The following is a 19,485-nucleotide window of genomic DNA, read 5'->3' on the forward strand; positions in this document are numbered from 1 at the left end:
TTCTCTTGGATATATACCCAGAAGTGTGGTTGCTGGGTCATCTGGTATTTCTATTTTTATTTTTTGAGGATCCTCCATACTGTTTTCCATAGCAGCGGCACCAATTTACAGTCCCACAAATAGTGTACAAGGGTTCCAATTTCTTCATACCCTTGCCAACATTTGTGTTTTTTATTTTCTATTTTTTTTTAAGATTTTATTTTTAAGTAATCTCTACACCCAGCATGGAGCTTGAATTCACAACCCTGAAATCAAGAGTTGCATGCTCTACTGACTGAGCCAGCCAGGCACCCCTTGTTTTTAGATAGTAACCAACCTAATTGGTGTGAGCTGATATCTCATTGTGGTTTCAATTTCCATTTTTTTGATGATTAGTGATGTTGAGCATCTTTTCATATGCCTTTTGGCCATTTGTACATCACCTTTGGAGAAATGTTTATTCAAATCTTCTGCCCATTTTTTAATTGGATTATTATTATTATTATTTGTTGTTGTTCTTGTCTCTTCAAGTTCTGATATGTGGTTCTTACAATGGTCAATAGGGAGCAGTGTACTCACAACAGTGGCACACGGTAACTGGGGAAGTGTTGCTGTATTAATTTATGTTATTTTAAATTTATACATATTATGGTCTACAGTTAACATGCATAAAACATGAAAATGATTATTTTGGTAACTAGGTAGACATGCATTTAGAATTGTAAAGTTTCATTTTTGTCAAGATAGGTAGCAAGGTTTAATCAAATTTCAAAAGTGAAATTAATGTCAGGTTTATCTGAATTCTTAGATTTAAAAATGTATATTTACTAATTAGAATTTATATTTTGGCTTTTATAATTTTGAATATACTAGGAGAAAAATATTTTGGAAACATGAAAAGCAATTTATGTTTTTGAGTTTTACATGTGCTTTAGTTTACATTTCAGAAAAACCTTCTCCTACACTTTGAATATATTACACTTAACGACAACTATACTTTAGTAAACATTTTATAATATGAATAGGACACAAATTATGTAAAAATACTGATCACAACTATATCATTAATGCTTTTGCCAAAATGAAGGCAAGAAAGTATTATATGAAAAAAATACAATAATGTTGTGTTTATTATTCATCCAAATAATGCTGGCCTCTAGATCTGTGCAATAATTAAAATCAGTCATATTTGATATTTTATAAATTTTTAGTCATATAAAAACCATGCCTTTAGGCATGTTTAAAAATTTTTGTTTTTATGAAGAAAATCTCATCAAGATAAATATACAAGACATTTCATATAACAATTTTAGCAGATTTACATCTTTTAAGTGTCTATATATTTAAATGATATGTGGGCCTCCATCTGTATTTCCTTGTGTGCTGCAAATGTTAGGGTGACTCTAATCTTTTTAGATTTTTAGGCACTTTTGTGCCTCTAATCATGTTAGAGGGTTAACTAGAGCGCAAACTAATGGCCAGCATTTACTGAGTGCTTATCGTAAGCCAGGCACTATGGAAAGTGCTTACATGCACTGTCTCAGTAAATCCACCCATATTACAGGTGATGAAACTAAGACTCAGTGGGTCATGTGCTTTGCCAAGGTCACCCTACTTGTTAGCAGGTGAGCTGGGACTATGTCCTATCCACTCAGCTCCAAAATCAGAACTTCTGACTCGAGTCTCATAAACACGTTCTTGCAGAGGAAGCAGGCGTAGCAGCTACTGGCATGGTGTAAAGCAAGATCCTCAGGGTTTCATTTTCTCTCATTGTAGCCCAAGGCAGAGAAATGGTCAGCTGTGCCTGAGTGGTCACCTGGGGACTCTACAGAACAAGGACCCACTCGGGTCCTACTCATCTAGACCCACCTCTTGCTTGGTCTTGGGGGTTGGCCCAAGGCAGTGTCTCTGGCACAGGTGAAGCATGTCACCTTTATGCTCAGATCTACCAGAGCTGGTGTCTGTCTTTTCCTCTGTTCTCCTTTGTGTCTGGGCTTCAAACCTCCCCAGGGCCAAGATGAAAGACCGTTTTCATCCTCTTCCCGTGTGTGAAGAAAAATAAAAGATAGCTCTTCTTGGCTCATTCATATCGTGGGCCCACTCAGGCCCTGCAGGAGAACAGGACATGGATTATAGATAAAGCTTAAATCCATTTTTTCAGGAATTAGGCGGCTTACAAATGAAGGCAATATCTGTGTTTGCACAATGGCTACCTTGGGGCCCTCATGGCTTTAATGAAATTCTATACATCAAAGCTCTTTAAAAGCTTCTGAGTCAAGAACATGCAAACTGACCTCTACTCCCTGGGGCTCCAGTAACCCCAGGGAGAAGTGATAGGCAGTGGAGAGGAACGGGTATAGGCCAGGTCAGAGGACTGGGGCTCCCTGAGAGGTAGATCCTCCTGATCAGAGACATGATATTCCCAGGAGCAGAGAGACCCACCAAGGCCTCCACTCCTCTCAGGTGCATGCAGAACAAGAAGCAACTGGGCTAATCATCTGAAGCAGCAATTGTCCAAATGTGTTACAAGGATCCTGGGGATCTGAAGACCCTTTCAGGGGGTCCACAAAGTCAAAACTATTACCTTCATAACATGTTATTTTCTTTTTTCACTCTCATTCTCTCACCAGTGTACAGCGGCACATTATGAAGGCCACATGACATGTGAGGTCAGAACAGATTGAATCTAGAAGCAGGTATGAGAATACAGCCATATTCTCTTTTTCAAAGTTTATTTATTTTGAGAGAGAGAGAGAGGTAGAGAGAGGAGGAAAGAGATAATACCAAGCAGGCTCTGTGCTGTCAGAGGAGAGCCCAACAGCAGGCTCTATCCCACGAGCTGGGAGATCATGACTTGAGCTGAAATCAAGAGTCTGATGCTCAACCGTCTGAGCCACCCAGATGTCCCTACAGCTATATTCTATTAAACCAGACATGAAAGAGATTTTCAAAAATGTAAAGCAATGCCATTCTTCTTACTGATTTTTTTTGTTTTGCAAAATGATAGTTACTTTTCCTAAAATGTGTAGCTTATGTTAGCATGTAATGAATTTATTTTAAAATAAATTATATATTTAAAATTTTTCTGAGTTTTTAATTTCTAACATCATAAATATCCATAGATATAACCCACATATACAAGGATACTCTGGGGTTCTCAGTATTTTTTAAGAACATAAAGGGATCCTGAGACCAAAAAGTTTGAGAACTACTGAAGTTAGTGAGTGTACAGAACACCCTACCTCATTTAGAATTGGTACCTGTGGTCATATTATATGCCTATTCCTTACAGCTACAGAATAAATAAATGGGTCCAGATTTTAATTAGGCTATCTTATATTTAAGGGAACCTTACAGTCTAAGAAGGTAAATTTTAATTATAGAAGTATAGAATATGTAAGTAAAAAGGAAGCCTCACCTATGAGTGAGGGGGAAAAAAACCCTTTTATCTACTTTCATATTGCGTAGAATTCTACTGAATACTGTTTCTAAAGCAGGTACCCACTCCCCAAAGAAAAGCTTCTTTGGTCTAATAAACTTGAGAAATACTGGACTTCTGAATCCAGTGTTTACTACAAATCTTCTCAAAGCCTTCAATACAAGCATTAAAGATATTGTGAATCTCTGAGATACACTAGGCTGCATTTTCCAGACTTACCTGACCATAAAACTCTTAGGGACAACTTGTAGAACTAATCTTTCAAGCAACATGGGAAACTTCTCCACTCAGCAAAAGGATGAAGTGGTCTCTTGAGCGCTGAGAGCTGCTTAGTATCCAGAAATCCACCTGCTTGCTTCAGGGAGGTAAGTTAGGGATGGCTGCACAGAGGTGTGCAGATCTGAATTTGGCTGGGGGTAGTATGGACTGGGAAGTGTTCATTGAACCCAAAGAGAATGACGAGTGGGGATAGAGAGAGGTGATTTGGAAGTCCAGGGCAGACCTGGGCAGAACAGCAGAAATGGAGGCTTTCTAGAGCTAGTGGAGTACAGAGATACCGGGGACAGGAGAGCAGAGCTCCCCAGAATGGGGACAGTGACACAGTGAGGGAAGCCCATGGTAGGCCTGACCTGTCCTACACACCCAGTCACATGGGAGAAAGCTGGAATGGAGTTTCCACCTCGATACATAAAAGATGAGACGTCCATGCTCATTCCCCAGAGCACCATGGCTGCTTGAGAGGAATTCCTGACCCTTAATCCCTACTCTCCCCAGCAGATGGGCAGTTGTTAATCTGATAGGTGAGAGACTGGTATTCATTTTGGGATGTGGCTCTGGAAACAGACACTCTGCCATTGTCACTTGGGGTGAATTTCTTACCCTCCCTCTACTGGGGTTCCTCATTTGTGGAATGGAGTCAACAGTGGCACTTACCTCATAACCTGAGTAAAATAATCCACGTGAAGGGCTTTGCTCAGTGCTTGAGACTAACCATGAATATTGTGGCGTTATTATTTCTTGTGCCACTGGGGGGTGTATATGGGAGTATATGGGGGGCTAAAGGGACCCCACTCTCGAGTGTTTGCTTGGATGGCCTGCCGCTGCGGGGACGCCTGCCACATGGCCTTTCTCTAGTCTCCTTTCAGGACTCTAAGGGGTGGTAAGTTATGCTCAGGCCTGAATGATGGACTTGACTATCAATGTCAGGCTGAGAGGGGAGAAGAGGAAAATCTGCATTCAACACCAGATCCAGCCATGTACTGCAGAAAGAACTCACCGGAAGCTGGTTCCTGGGTTCCGGGTGCTGCCCAGGCTAGGGAGGCGGGACTTCCGCCCTCGGTGATGGTGGGCACACGCGCCGGAGACAGACTCCTTTGTCTCTTCCCAGGGAGGGGCCTGATTTACAGCTTGAGGGTCAGTGTGGTGCTGCGTCCTGAGGAGGCTAATCCACGCATTCGGGTGTGCCAGACACAGTCCTCTTCTCCCTGAGGAGTAAGCACGGGAGCTCTTAAGTATTAAAACGCCGGATCAGCGTTTTTCTTTGCGAAGTGGGACCTATAGCTTGAACCAGAGCAAAAAGGACTGTTCTGTAGATACCTGGATAAACTGAAGTCGCCCTGAACTTCCCAAAGTAGGACTTCAAGCCTCCCTGAGGACAGAGAGGGCCTGGTGATCCCACTGTGCGGGTGCTCTGGCCTTTACCTCAGACCGGACCATTGAGCACCCTGAGCTGACCTTCCTCATCACCTCACCACATGGCCCCTCCTTTGCCCTTGAAGCAGAGTGAGGAGTAAAAAAGTGAGTGGAGCGCGAAGGGAAACATAAAAAGTTTGTTTCAGCGTCTACCACAATGTCCGTAGTTACCTTTTTAGACTTTGGGGGGTTGTGAGTGACCATTGTTAGGGAAAGTCTTTCTCCACGAAAGCTTAGGGCAGCAAGGAGGGCCCTTCTTTCCGTCTGAGGCTGAGTTGCCCCTTCAGGCCGAGCTGGGGGCAATGGGCTGGCCCAGGTGGGGAAGGAGGTGCAGGGTTCATTTGACATGTGAGTCTTTTGCTGCAGTTCTGCTGAGACTCAGAGCATATATAGTTCATGAACAGGACACTTTATAGTTTTCTAGAGTTGTAAAAACATCAACTTTGATTTGTGCAAATAAGGTATTTTCCTAGTTATTTTGCTAAGCCAAACATTAAAACTAATTTTCATTCTTTGAGACTAATTTGGCCCAGGAGCTAGTAGGAAGCTGGAGGGGATTCTGCCCTGGAAGAGAGGTTGTCACATGGATTTACTTTAGCATAAACATAGACTACATGAAAGCTGGAGCCTTCTGGTCTCCTCAGGGAGACCCAAAGGGCTAATGGGGCTCCAGAATCCAACAGATCTAGGTTATAATCTCAGATTGACATGAGCTTGGAGCACTTCCTCTATCTTTCTGAGGACTGTTTTCTTTTCCTCTTGTACGCTGTTTTAGGACTGTTGCAAAGACTAAATAGGATGTGAGTAGGGCACTTAGCACAGTCTTTGACACCTAATACCCTAGTAAACTCTCGACAAAGGGTTATTCCTAGGTTTGTCTTTACCCAAAACCAGTGAGAGAAACTCACTGTTGTTTCCATCTCTTTCACTTGACCTTCTTCCTGTGCTGGGTTCAGCTGATTTTCTCCTTAGCCCCCTGCCATTCCTATTTATTCCCTGGCACCTTTGCTTAGAATTAATCCTAAGTTCTGGGGTGCCGGGGTGGCTCAGTCCGACTTCGGCTCAGGTCATGATCTCACAGTTTGTGGGTTGGAGCCCCGTGTTGGGCTCTGTGCTGACAGCTCAGAGCCTGAAGCCTGCTTCAGATTCTGTGTCTCCCTCTCTCTCTGCTCCTCCCTCACTCATGCTGTCTCTCTCTGTCTCTCAAAAATAAAAATAAAACATTAAAAAAATTAAAAAATAAAAGAATTAATCTTAAGTTCAGCTTGAGTCCTTCTTGTTCTCTGAGGCTTTCCTTGACAACTCAACTCAGACTTGATGGTTGCTCTCTGTTCTGATGGGTTCAGTGGGGCTCAAATTCTTGAGGTGATGGCAGCCTCATTGGCCTCTAGGTTTCTCCAAGTTGCCTAGGGCATTGTATGGGGATGCTCCATAGACTCATGGTGAGTTAAAGTGACTCACTGGAGAAGGCTGCTGCTGTGACTCCACCAGCCTTGCCAGTCAGGACCACACAGAGCTATAGGTCTCCAGGGAGCTGCTCGTAAGGTCAGTCATGGACCGTACAGTGGTTATCACTACTTTGCTTGGTTTTTAAGCCATAGAAACTTTGCTAAAATAATCTTACATGGACGTATGGTATAGGAAGCCGCTCGTGGTGGGCTGCTATTGGTACAGTGGAGAGAGGTGGCCACAGTTCCTCCCCTTGACTCCTGAGGTGCTTTTGTGGACTCCCGTGGCATTGCCCCTTGGAGATTGGAAGCCATAATGAAGGCAGGGTTTCTGACCACAGGTTGCTGATGGTAACTGGCTTTTGAAGGTTAACAACTGAACTGAGATGGAACAGTAAATTGAATCTGACCTGCTGGGAACAAGCTGAATTTGAGAAATTTCATCCAATTTTGGTTATATTTCATATCTAGGGAGGGATGGGTACTATGGCTTCTCCCCAAGCATGGGATTAATACAACACAGGTCTCTGGCGTGGAGCCCACATTCATAGGAACCAAAGTAATGGAAGTGTAGGGGATCCCCTCATAGAATCATCTGTATCCTAGGCAGAGACTGATGGTGACTTCCCCTTATCCATCTCATTTTCCTTATCAACAGAACCCCTGCATGAGTAGAGACAGCAATTGGCACAGGTAAAATAAGATGGGTGAGGATTATAAAGGTCTTTTAAGAGAATGACTCAGTTGGCAGGTTCCACTTTTGTAACTCCTTGTTGAAGAATGAGGGTGTGATGACTGGAGCTTCAACAGCCAGCTGGGAAACCATGAGGGTGAGGCTCATGCCCAGAGATAATTAGGGAGCCTGGGTCCATGAGAACATTATAGAACTACCATACACGCATTGGTCTGTCTTTCTCTGTTCATTTCAAAATGTGGAGGAGAAAAACCCCAAAACCTTCTATAACTTATCTTGTTGAAGCCTCAACTTTAGGGAACTTTGTTGTTATCAATTAAATATAATTCCTTAGTGATGATACATCACTACCACAACCCAGTGATGTGGACTTGGAGGACAATATTAGTAGTTTCAAGTGGTGTTGGACCAGCTTTTCTCCAATTAAGATGTTACATAGTGACAGGCTTGAAGGGTTTCAGTACCACCTTACATTTCCTTTGATAGCTTTTCTCCATAGAAGAGTTAATTATCAAAGTTACAATAAAAAAAGTAGGGCACATGAGAGAAAAATGAAAAAGGAGTCACCTAATTATTTGTAAACTGAATAAACACACCATTATCTTTTGACCATAGTTTACAGACAAGAATGAGCCTTCTGGCCGTGACTGCAGTAATGTTGGTGGACATGTAAATATTTTAATCACTTAGCTATACAATACACTTCCTGGTTTGTTTTCACAAAATATTTTTTTAAAGGCTTGAAATACATTCCTTACAGCACAACCATCTCTATAATGGCCAGCTCCCCTCCTATGATGGTTATTTCCATCCTGGAGCCCATCTGGGTTGAATTCTTTCCTCTAGTCTTCAGGAAGCTAGGCGTGTCTCACTACGCATTCTCATTTGTAGAAAGGAGAGAGAGCTCCCTGGGATTGGGCTGGGACAGCCACTGACTCTGAAGAGCCCTGAAGAGAGATACTAGAGGGATGTCATCCTCCCTGAAGTCATTTTATTAGATTAGTACTCAGTGGATGGCAGCTCATCAAGGCCAAAGCTCAACATGTTACATTTTATTGCCAGCAAATGAAGGCAGATTTTAGGGGTGTATGCCTGTGGGGGGAGTAAATAATCAGCTAAAGGGGATTTCTGAAGGAAGAATTGGATATTTTCCCATTGATCTCAGAATTACACCTTTGACCCAGTGCAAGTTGTGTTTAATTGTATTTTACAAGACAATGCGTTGGTCAGCTCTGGAATCAATGGGATGTGAATGGAGGGTGAAATAGTCCATTGTGTCATGAAGTCTTTATCAAAATTCCCCCAACCGTTGGATGGGCTTTAATAATGAAAGAGCTAGTTATGGCTCATGGAAATGATTATGACAGCACAAAATGGTTTTTAGTGATTTCGATTGCAACAGCAATAGGCACAAACAGCCACTTAGGGGACATGCCAGCTGCTTCCAGCGAAGCTGCTGACATAAAAACAGGGAATGGCACTAAAACAGATACAATTCAAGTCATAATTTGCTTGCTAATAATTTCCTTTTTGTGTCTGCAGCCTTGAAGGATTGTCCTGAATAAGTGCATTCATAAAGATAGCAAGTCAAGTCAAGCCATCCGGCGGATGAATTAACAGCAAACTGCTATCACAAGGGTGAGTGAGGCGGGGGACAAAAGTCAAGATTTCCTAAAGTGAGGCAGAACTGACAAGTACCAGCTGAGGAGTGTTATTCTGTATGATGGCAGCTCATGGCTGCATATAGTTCTCTGAGGATGAGTCCAGCCCTTGGCACAGGCCAGCAAAGGGCAGCTGTCCATCAGGGTGGAAAACTACCTAGGGAATTCCAGACATGGTTGCATCCTTTGCTCTCTTCCAGCTCCCTCTGCAGATGCACTCTAATTAAGAGTAAGACTATTCATTCCTTCTCTAGCAAGGATTTCCTTGACTTACAGCAAAGATCCTCTCTGAATTCAAGGTCTGCTCTGCATTTGTAGAGTTTAAAATCCCATTAGCTGTTCTGCCTCTGATTTCACTGATCTGTTTGTTTTGCTGCTAACACCTCTCTGGTACCTTGCTGAAAGGACTTCCCTCCCCTTCTTCCCTGTGGCTTGGGTAGCACTGAGGCGGGTGAGGTGTTTATTTACACATCTCTCTGGATCATTAGGTAAAAGGGGTGACACACTTCTCTCTCTTGGCAACATGTTTAAACATGAGCCTGTTTTACTTCTGAACTTACTTTCTTGTCAACACACACGTAAATCTGTACAATCATAGCTCATTCAAAAGACACTCCCATATAGTGCTTTTCAAATATGTATTTTCTAGAATTCTGTTTAAATTTAACTTTGGTAAGCTGTCAGCTTTTAAACAGACTTTGTGTATATAACTACAAAGAATTTTGTGCTAAAATCTTTTGTTTGAGAAACCACTTGTTGGTCTGCAAACTGGCCCCCGTGGATGGAGGGCCAGGGGAGACCAGAGGAGGCAGACCATCCAGATTCGTAGGTGTCAGATTTAATAAGCAAGAGAGTTTATGAAGCTTGTCTTGGGGGGTGACAGGACGAGCAGCTCTCTGCACCTGCCCACCAGGATCTTAGAAGTTTATATAGAAGCCTTAATGGGTTCAGTAACAGACGGCCTCACCACCACATTACTATCTCAAGGCTCTGTGGGGCAGCTTCCAGGGTAGTGAAGGCAAGCAGAGTGCACATTCTAAGGACGGGGAGGGGAATGGGGAGCCTCTGACTGCCTGGGTCCAGCTCTCAGGTCAACTGGTGGTCACATCCTCTCAAGAACCACCTCTAACACCACTCTTAAGTAGCTATTTTGGAAGGTTTAAAATATATTAATTGGATTTTTCTCCACTCAGTAAAATCACTGTGATTCTAAGATAGAAAACTATGTCTCAGATGATGTCATCACGTATTTCTTTAGTGCCTTTTAAAACAAATGTTAGTAATTTTTTAAATTGGAATAAACCTTACCTGTGATGAAATGTCTTGTGTGAACATTTTGATGAGTTTTGATTAATGTATACACCTATGTAAAAGCCACCCCAATCAAGATCTAGAATATTCCATCATCTCCAAATTTCTCTAGTCAATACCCACCCCTTTAGGCAACATTGTTCTGATGTCTATCACCATAGACAGGTTTTACCTGTTTTTTTTTTTTAACGTTTATTTATTTTTGAGACAGAGAGACAGAGCATGAATGGGGGGAGGGTCAGAGAGAGAGGGAGACACAGAATCTGAAACAGGCTTCAGGCTCTGAGCTGTCAGCACAGAGCCCGACACGGGACTCGAACTCACGGACCGCGAGATCACGACCTGAGCCGAAGTCGGCTGCTTAACCGACTGAGCCACCCAGGCGCCCCAATGATTGGATTAATTGATGGTTCTGTGAGGTCATTTCTGACACTCATGAGACATCCTTGGGCTTCAAAGGACACACATTTTAAATTTTAAACTGGCAAGAAGGAAAACCTCATCTTTCACGTTCCAAGTTTAAAATCTCAATGATAATACTCCAGATCTCTTACCACTCTCCCAGGCAAACTCCACACACCAAACTCCAACCACCAAAATTTCGGGTCACAGGGCAGGAAGGTACAGGGTAATAGTGTGTGGGCCAAGTGGCTCTCACCTTGACTGCCCATCACAGTCATCCAGGGAGCTTTTCAAGAATACTGGTGCCGGGACCCCCCCCCCCCCCCCCGCCTTGTGCTTCCGATTGGTCAGGATAGGGCCCTCTTAGTTGTGAAAGCTGCCCGGGTGATTCTAATGTACGGTCAGGGTAAAGACACACTGGTTTAGCTCTCCAACACTGGCTCAGTTCAGCCTTGACCTGCAGGATGCGGTTGAAGTGCACTGAGCAGAAACCACAGAACTCTTTTGGGGGGTATGAATTCCACATGCTACCTTGTGACATTAGGGTAGCAAAAGTCAGCTTTGTTCCAGCAGGGCTTGCTTATTCTTATACCTTGGAAGGAAGAGTAGGATGGCTTTTTGAGCAGGGATACAGTTTTGTATTTTTCAGGCTCTATCTATAGTTTCTTTTCTCTAGTTACAAGGAAGGGCATCAGGGCATCAGATCTTCTCTGTCCAATCCTCACCCAAAGGTCTCTTTCTGGCCCCAGTAGGAGGTCTGGGTGGACGCCCACGTGGGTTGTAACCCAAATTTGGATCAGTTTTTGAAATCCTGCCTGTCAGAGTTGGGTACCTGTGACCACTAAGTTATCTCAAAGACAGATGAGGTCACTAAAAGCAACAGTTAACTGTGATTCAGCTTAGGCCCGCTGTAGATCCTCTTCTATTCCTGACTCGAGTAAGGGTCTTCAACCCAGACATGAAAATGTCAGGTCCAAGGAAGTCAGTGATTGAAAGCTCAGATGGATACCGGACATCTCAAAAATCCTGATGCCAGTTCCTCAGGGAAATCTGGCAGTGTCTGCCACCTAGAGGGCTGTTTCTTGAGCTCTGCCGGGGCACATGAGGCTGGGGACATCCTGGCAGTCTTATTGTGTTGTCATTTCAGATAGCCTACACATCATTAAGTCCCCTCACCGGCAGACTTTAGGAATATTCCTGTTTGTACTTGGATTTCCATTTCACTTTGTACTCTAATCTTGGGCTACAGTCTGTTCAACAAAGGGAAGCACTATTCTCCTACATCTCCTTCCATATACTCACAAACATAAGCACGCATGTTTTAACCTAGGATTTGTACCTCAGTTGCAGGATATACTGAGCTGAGTCAACAGCTCTGGGTTTGACTTGCCATATGTGTTGTTTCCCATGTCAGATCCAGGGCGGAAACTGCAAAACTTGGGAAGGCCTGTCTTTGGCCCTCGTGGTGTTGGTACCCCTCGTCTTGATAAATGGAGAAAAGCTTACAAGTAATGCTGCTTGGTATTATTGGAACCCCTGTCACGTATGCAGGCCTTCTTCCACTCTGTCTCTAATCCAGGATTATTGTCTCATGGGATCATTCAGCAAAAGAATTATTTCGAATTTCTTTTGGTTTCCTACACTGGTGCCAACCAGTAAGTGCCCAGCCACTGTTCTTACGTAGTTATGGAGTTCTTTAAAAAATTGCCAAGAGGAGTCTTTGTCAATTTTAGTTAGGGCCGGTCTTGCCAGAGGGACTTTCACTCAGGTGAAAAGTGGTGTTAAATACATACAGCGGTCCAAAGGAAAGAAAAAAAAAAAAGATAAAATGGCAATGTACAATAGATTCAAAATAGATCCCCCCAAATAAAAATACTAAGGTGGTTAAGGAGGAGGAAATTTCACAGCTTCATTCTTTGGTATTGTCCATCTTACAAAGTGTATAAAACTAGGAAAAGTCCATAATACTTGGATATATTTAAGCTGTTTCCAACATGCATTTAGATTCACATTTATAGCATGTACTTTTCCATATTACACACAAAATAAAAAAAAAACGGGGAACAAATTTCCAAGGATGAAATTTCCACATTTATTTTTCTTTCATGTGCATAGAAAATGGCAGTGAAGTGTCCTATGAAAGAGGCAGGGAATGGGCATGGCGCTTCTATACCAGACTGGACTTTGTGCTTCAAAGGTACACTATTCATTTTGAAAACAAAGGATGTTATAGTTTGTTTTTAATTGCTAACAATTCCTCGGGTTTCCCATTTGTCTTTTAAGCTGTCAGTTTCTTCAAATCTCTTTTCAAATGACACACTGCATTACAAATGATGGCACTTAACCAATGTGGCATTTCCATATTTACACCAACAAAAGAAATTTACAAGACATAATAGCATACAATCTTGACATTTAGTAATAGCAATAAAACATGAAGGGCATCCATTTTATTATTTTTTTTCTGTACAAACTATCAGAACATAACTTTATTCACATTAAAAAAATCATCTTTAATTTGATTTGACCTACACATCCCCCACCTCCTTGCACCCATTTCTCAAACCTCTCATCACATCGCCCACACCTTCACCAGACTACAGAATCTATAAGTAATTAGATCTAACACCTAAATAGAGCTTAGAAAGTCCTCTCTCCCAAAGGTTTCCTCACTTCCCTGATAATTCCTCAAAAAAGAAAAAAAAATGCTCTTCACTCATTCCTTCCATTTCACTTTCACATTTCATCAGCAAATCAGCAAGACGGATTTTTCATCTCAATCCAAACAAGGTTAGAAAGAAGAGTTCCTCTCCCGAGCATCTTGATGCTACACCCATGAGTCCGGGGACCCTGGGTACTGTTCTGCTCTATAAGAAGGTCGTTTCGTGGAATAAAAGTCTACATAATTTGTAGTTGATTTCAGTCCATACTGTGTTGAATAATCAGTAGAAGCTGGAAAGTGAACTCGGTCATCAAAATAAGGATCTTCATAGCTATGAGGAGACTGCAAATACAATCTGTATGCGTCAAAGTTCTTTCTGTTGGAGTCATCTTGACTATAATACAGCTGTTGATGCTGTTGACAAAATGAAAAAGCAAATAAATCAAAGCAATTTTTGGCAATACATGTTTAAGGGAAATTAATGTGGGTTTCCTGCTTCATATTTTTAAAGCAGTATTCAATATTTGTGAACATATGGTTCAGAGTTGTTTCTGGTACATGCTATTATGTTTACTAGTAGATTGTAAGGATTTTAAACTATGTTTATAAGTAGGCTGGCAGAGTTTGCTCAAGCCCTGTTCTAAGGCCTCTAGAAGTTGGTGTCTCCAGAGAGCCTGAGGTGGCCTCTGGCTACCTCCTTCCTCACTAGAGGACCAGTTCTGCGCTCTGCTGTGGAGGGGCTTGTTACCTGGGCATGCTCAGTGAAAGGATGGCCTTGATTTTTGCTTTGACACGGGAACCACTAGTACATCATGAATTTAGTTGGAGGCTGGATTTTCATGCTTCAGATAGTTGTATATGTGCAGAACCATCTTTTAAACATTTACCTCAGAGATGAAGATTGAGTCCATCCCTCAGTTTTAGGACAAATGTGAGGTACTATTAAAGGAGTAAGCAATCTCCAGGCAGCAGAGTAATAAAATTGGAAGAGACATGTGAGCAAATGGTTCGAAAGGAAAAGACTTCCCCAAGCCAGGACTAATCGATTTGTAAGGAAGCAAGGTGAGCACATGTGGGCATCCACATCAGGGTACCCTGCCCCCATGTCCTTTTGTGTTGTCTTAGCTCATCTCTGATCTCACATTAACTTCTTTAAATATGTTTAGAGAAAAACTGTCCTGGTTGTTATGTCTGATTTCCCTCTTGATCATGTCCAAATCCCCTCACTTAGTAAGATGTAACAAATTTACCACGTAGGTATCAAAACATCATGTTCTGGAACTAAACACATTCTAACATTATAAGCATTTCAAAGCTAAATTCTCTTTTTAAGTTAGAGTTATGGTTTTCAGTTTTTTTTCCCCCTCTCTTGACTTAAAAACTATGGCATAAATTATAAATAATTTGGGAAATTCTTTTTTTGTCCATCTAGAGAAAAGATGAAATGGAGGGAGGTTTTAGAGCATCCTTATCTGAAGTTGAGGATACAGGCTTGTTTGGAAAACCCCAGTTGTTCATGTATTTTTGGAAGGTAGGAGGAGAGATCAGATGACCCACGTGGGCATGGCATCAGGAAGGACTGAAATAAATTTTAGGTCCCCATGAAAGGAGAGACTGGATGTTATAATCACTAGTACCCACTCTGATGGAGAGTGGGGTCCACCCCAGTAGGGCCGAGTCCACTTTGACTTCTGAGACTAATGGAGACCTGGCCATGGACTCAAGCATTTTCAAACCATGGCTTGGATATGGAGGGAGTCACGGAGATGAGGAATGAGGTGTACAGAAAAGAGAACAATGAGATGAGAGAATGAAGTACGCTTACCAACCTTTCCCCACAGAGGATGGAAGAGATTTTAGAGGTTAACAGAAAAAAGGAGTGGGAAAAGGAAATTACTGGGCAAAGAATAGGAGTTAAAGACTTCTCAGCTGGTCCCCATCAGTGGCATGGTGGTCTCGGCAGCACCGATTTGGATATTCAAGCACCTGGGGCTACTGTGGAAGTGATTTGCTTAAACCACAGAGGAGATTCTGAAGCGCATCAGAGATGCCCCGGGAAAGCTCCTTGGCCCCTGCTGTGTTGGCCCAGCTCTGGTAAGTCAACCGACCCGGACCCCTTCCTATGTTGATCCCTGCTAATCGACCTTCTGTAAAAATGACATTGCAAATTCACCTGTAGCCGTCTATTTTGTTCTCTTGCTGGTGAGGAATAGGAACTGATGTAAATTGGTGAAGGTTTGCTGGAGCCTGTAAGAAAATATTTTATGAAATTAAAACTAGTGCTCATCACTGTGGTCCATTAGGCTGTGTGGGCTCCCTGACAGGGCCTGCCTTTCCCAGTGCCAGCGTAGATCGGGACAGTCAGCAGTCTGAGTTCCCTGGATCTAGCCTGGCTGCTGCTCACCCCAGGGTTGTTAGGGGCTAATGAATACGACAAAGACAAGTCGTGTGTGTGTGTGTGTGTCACCAAAAAGCAATACCAGAATACCAGAAGGTTTCCTTCTCAACTTCTGGTCACTGTGGGGAGCTATGCATACCTGTGAAGAGTTCCCTGGCTGGCTCTGAACAGCAGCCTTGCTCCCTCAGCCGAGGGACATCACTTTTCCAGGGCTTTGAGCTAGAGCCCTGGGTCAGATGGGGGGAAGGGAAACATATTAGAACAAGCTCCATGCCTTCAGAACAACTTTGATTCCAAGTCCCAGGTCCTGGAGCAGGCACAGGCATGTTCTAAGCAGTGTGGCCACATGGAGGCACAGTCTTGTGTCTGCCATATTTAACTACATTTTCAAACAAAAAGGATCTGATAATCCGATGATGGTCTTCAAGAGTCCACAGCAGACTCCCAATGACGTCACTGGCTACCCTTCTATTATTGTTAGGGCTCACAAAGATTTTTTTTTTTTTAATGAGGAAAATGAAACATACTTGAGGCAAATTAGTTTATTGAAGCAAGCAAAGAAGATACAGAAGGGCATGCATGCTAAGGAGGCGATCTTAAAAATAAAGCAGGCTGCTGCAAATCTGAAGGAACAACGCACTTCAGTTTGTGCATTTCCTTTGCAAAGAGCTTGGTGTTTGAAATGTAGCATCTGCAATTTTCTGAGCTATTAATTGCCATAGTAACAACAGTCGATTAGTAAACAGTCCTGTGAAATCACAATTTCAAAGACAACAGCACAACTGAGACGGCTCCCCCAGCAGTTAAGTTGCCACCAGATTTTATTTCTTTCTTTTTAATAAACAGGTTTTTTGAGAAAAGAGTACTCTTTTGTGGTAGCTCAGTCACACTGCCTTATTTGAAACCTCTAGAGTAGTTATAATTTGCAAGAGAGTCAAGAATGGGGACAGTATGAAATCCTGGGAACTCTTAGGGCTGGCATCCTTTAAATAAATGTTATGCCCAGCTTTCTGAATGACATAAAAATATTAATACTGTGCAACATTATTTTTGTTATCTTAAAATATAATCACTCTGGGAAGAATCACATTATACATTGTGTTATTCATTCAAACTCTTTTCCATGAAAATGTAAATGAAATTGATCACCATTCTCAGGTTTGAATTTAAAAGAAGAACCAGTCTAGGATGTGTGGCCTTGCAAAGAGTCACAGAACTCAGAGTTCTGATATGTGGGACACACAGGGACACACTGCATGGATGGGGGTTGGGGGAGCAGAGCAAAGGGAATGCGCTGGGGGAGAGCCAGAAACCATCTCCCATTTGGGTACAGTGCTCTTTTATTTGTGGTCACTAGGCCACTACCTTAGCTTGTTTTCCTTAAAAGAAGCAGAAAAGGCAACAGCCCCCCAAGCAGGAAATGCTGACGCTAGAACACGGTTTGCTGCTGGGGGGACCGTCTCAATACAGGCACGGGCTATTTCCCAGGCTGCTGGCAGGGTGCCTGGAAACACGTGGCTTTTCGAGATACTCTACCACACACCCAGCTGGCGTCTTACCAGGGTACAGGCCTTTATGTGTGGCATCCCCTTGGCTATTGTAATACTGCATAGGTGGCTGGGTCCTATCGTATTCAGAGCGAGGGTCTCTGATTCCTAACAGTGCTGGTGAGGAGGAGGTGCTGCCGACTGAAGGGAGAGGCAGAAGGAGACGGGAGAGAGAAAGGAGAAGAAAGAGAAAGCAGACTGTCAGTGTCTCTGTAAAATCCTCTCTGGAAAAATACAAATCAGCAATTAGCAATGCCACGCAGCTGATGCTAAAAATCAGCCTTCAGAGGTACTGTGAGTTGAAGAGCAGCCAGTGCGACCTGCAAGCCCTGCAAGCCCGCCGCTTCGAGGATCAGTGGGCGTGGCGAGAGCAGAGCTTCCGGAGAGCTGAAGCCCGGGCTGCCCAGTTAGGGGCGCAGCGCAGAAACCATGCAGCTTTCCCGGTAATGGGCCTCAAGGACTTTACAGCGTGCCTTTACAGCGCCTTTACAACGGAGCGAGGGTAACTTCTTAGCCATGCGAGAGGTACATTTGCTATTTTATGATCTCGGTTCGGTTGCTTGTAAAACAGCCGTCTATTATCCTTTATGTGCAGTTCTTTAGTAAATCGATGTTTTATGGCATATTTTGATTTTTAATTATTTCAAAAATATCTGCATCTCTGAATGTGTTTGAGTAAGAGTACCCAGCCCATAACATTTATACGTCTTTTTATGGTGATCAGCTGTCAGGGAAATTTTATAAACTCAGTAAGCCTGGCTCCTTAAGAAGTTGACAGTGCTAAGAAGTTCAGCCTCACAAAACCCCAGACGATTTTTTATCCCAGCTTGAGCCAGATATTTAATAATAACATATACATCCACAGGTCTCCTTTTGAGCATTTCTGCACAGAAGGAAAGCTTCACGCATTTTTTTTCCTCATTAAAAAGTCATCTTGCTTGCACTAAAGTTAATTATAAATAAAAGTGGTCACTTATTCACTTGATCCACTTGAAAGCAGCAGCCTGCAAACCTTGCCACCAGTGCTTTTGCACACCTCGATGCTTTCAGAGGCAGGACACTGAAATATTTTCCCTAAAAGGTCACTTCACTGCCGTAGGGCTGCTGTGTGTTAAAGGGAGGTGAGCATGCATGGGCTGTGTCTATGTGCTACTCACCTTGCTTACTTTCTAGAAGATAGCAGGACAAAGATCACGCCCACCCGACTCCCACAATTACATTAGCGCAAAGGCGTCAGAAGTGCCAGTAAGTCGAGACCACATCAGTGCTGACAGGTGGAGGATTAGCGCTTAGAATTACTGGAGAAACAAGTGCGAATTCTATCCTTCCTCTCAAACGGAATCCAAAAAGCTACGTTCAGGAACGTGGATGGGCTCATCAACACTGTCCAGTGTATATATGTGAGGCCCTCAAAATAAGTTCATTGTTTAGTAACTATGCCCTAATCTGTCTGAAATTATCCTTTTGCCTGTGCTACATATGCCTTTGGTTAAGCAGCCAAATCTCTTGCTTCCCCTGACACCCCTATTCCAGAGTCCCTAAAGAGTTCTGAGCATTTTTATACAAGAAGACAGCCACAGGCTACACCTGGAAGCTCAGCAAGGATGTCAAAAACCAAGCATTAAGTCTCTTTGAAGAAAACAACTCATAATTTAAAAACTAAGATAAAAATATATACCAGACGCAGTAGGCACAGACACTTTTAAAAAACTCTTAGTACAAGTGGAGCTATCCAATTATGTGGTAAGAACCACCAGTCCTATATTTGTCTTTCTGGCCACATTTGTCCACATGACAAATAAGACTGCCAGCAGTAGCACAGTTGAATACAACAGATAATATTTATATGTCAGAATGGGAGATTTAAAGCCAAATAAAAAAAAAGATACTACTTTTCCTGTTTCATTTAACTAAGAATTAAATTTATAGGACTAACTGGGCTTGGTAGTAATATTCTGTCCTTGTATATAAAAAATAGCCTGAGTCTCAGAACGTTCTTTCTACAAAATTAGGCACTAATAAGTAGGTCGTGTGGTTGCCAAGATTCCCAACTTACAAATCAAAGGGAATTCTTGCGAACCCACCTGTAGAGCCTGTTCCCATCAGTCATGGATAAGGGGTGGGGGCAGGTGGCAGGTGGGGGTAGGGTCTGGAATACAGCCAGGGGATGGAGGTTTAACTGGGAAGAAGGAAGGTGCAGGAGATCGTGGCTTCCCCAGAATGCAGATGTAAAGATCATGTCTAGAGGACCT

The 19,485-nt window shown here is 42.8% G+C and overlaps 1 protein-coding gene across 1 annotated transcript in view; it reads right to left on the minus strand.

Annotated features, from left to right (window-relative positions):
- Positions 1–12,698: 12,698 nt before the first annotated feature.
- PKP4 (plakophilin 4) overlaps positions 12,699–19,485 on the minus strand; it is a 240,103-nt gene continuing 233,316 nt past the window's right edge. The window contains exons 20-22 of the mRNA XM_047085087.1: positions 17,246–17,374; positions 15,462–15,535; positions 12,699–13,702 (exon numbers count right to left, since the gene is read on the minus strand). Coding sequence (XP_046941043.1) covers positions 13,454–13,702; positions 15,462–15,535; positions 17,246–17,374 — 452 coding nt within the window. The 3' untranslated portion in view covers positions 12,699–13,453. The remainder of the gene's footprint in view (positions 13,703–15,461; positions 15,536–17,245; positions 17,375–19,485) is intronic.

This window comes from Lynx rufus, unplaced genomic scaffold, assembly GCF_022079265.1.
Source record: "Lynx rufus isolate CCGP_SWC_20201006 ecotype Redwood Valley unplaced genomic scaffold, mLynRuf1.p SCAF_2, whole genome shotgun sequence".
In the NCBI taxonomy this organism is placed as follows: Eukaryota; Metazoa; Chordata; class Mammalia; order Carnivora; family Felidae; genus Lynx; species Lynx rufus.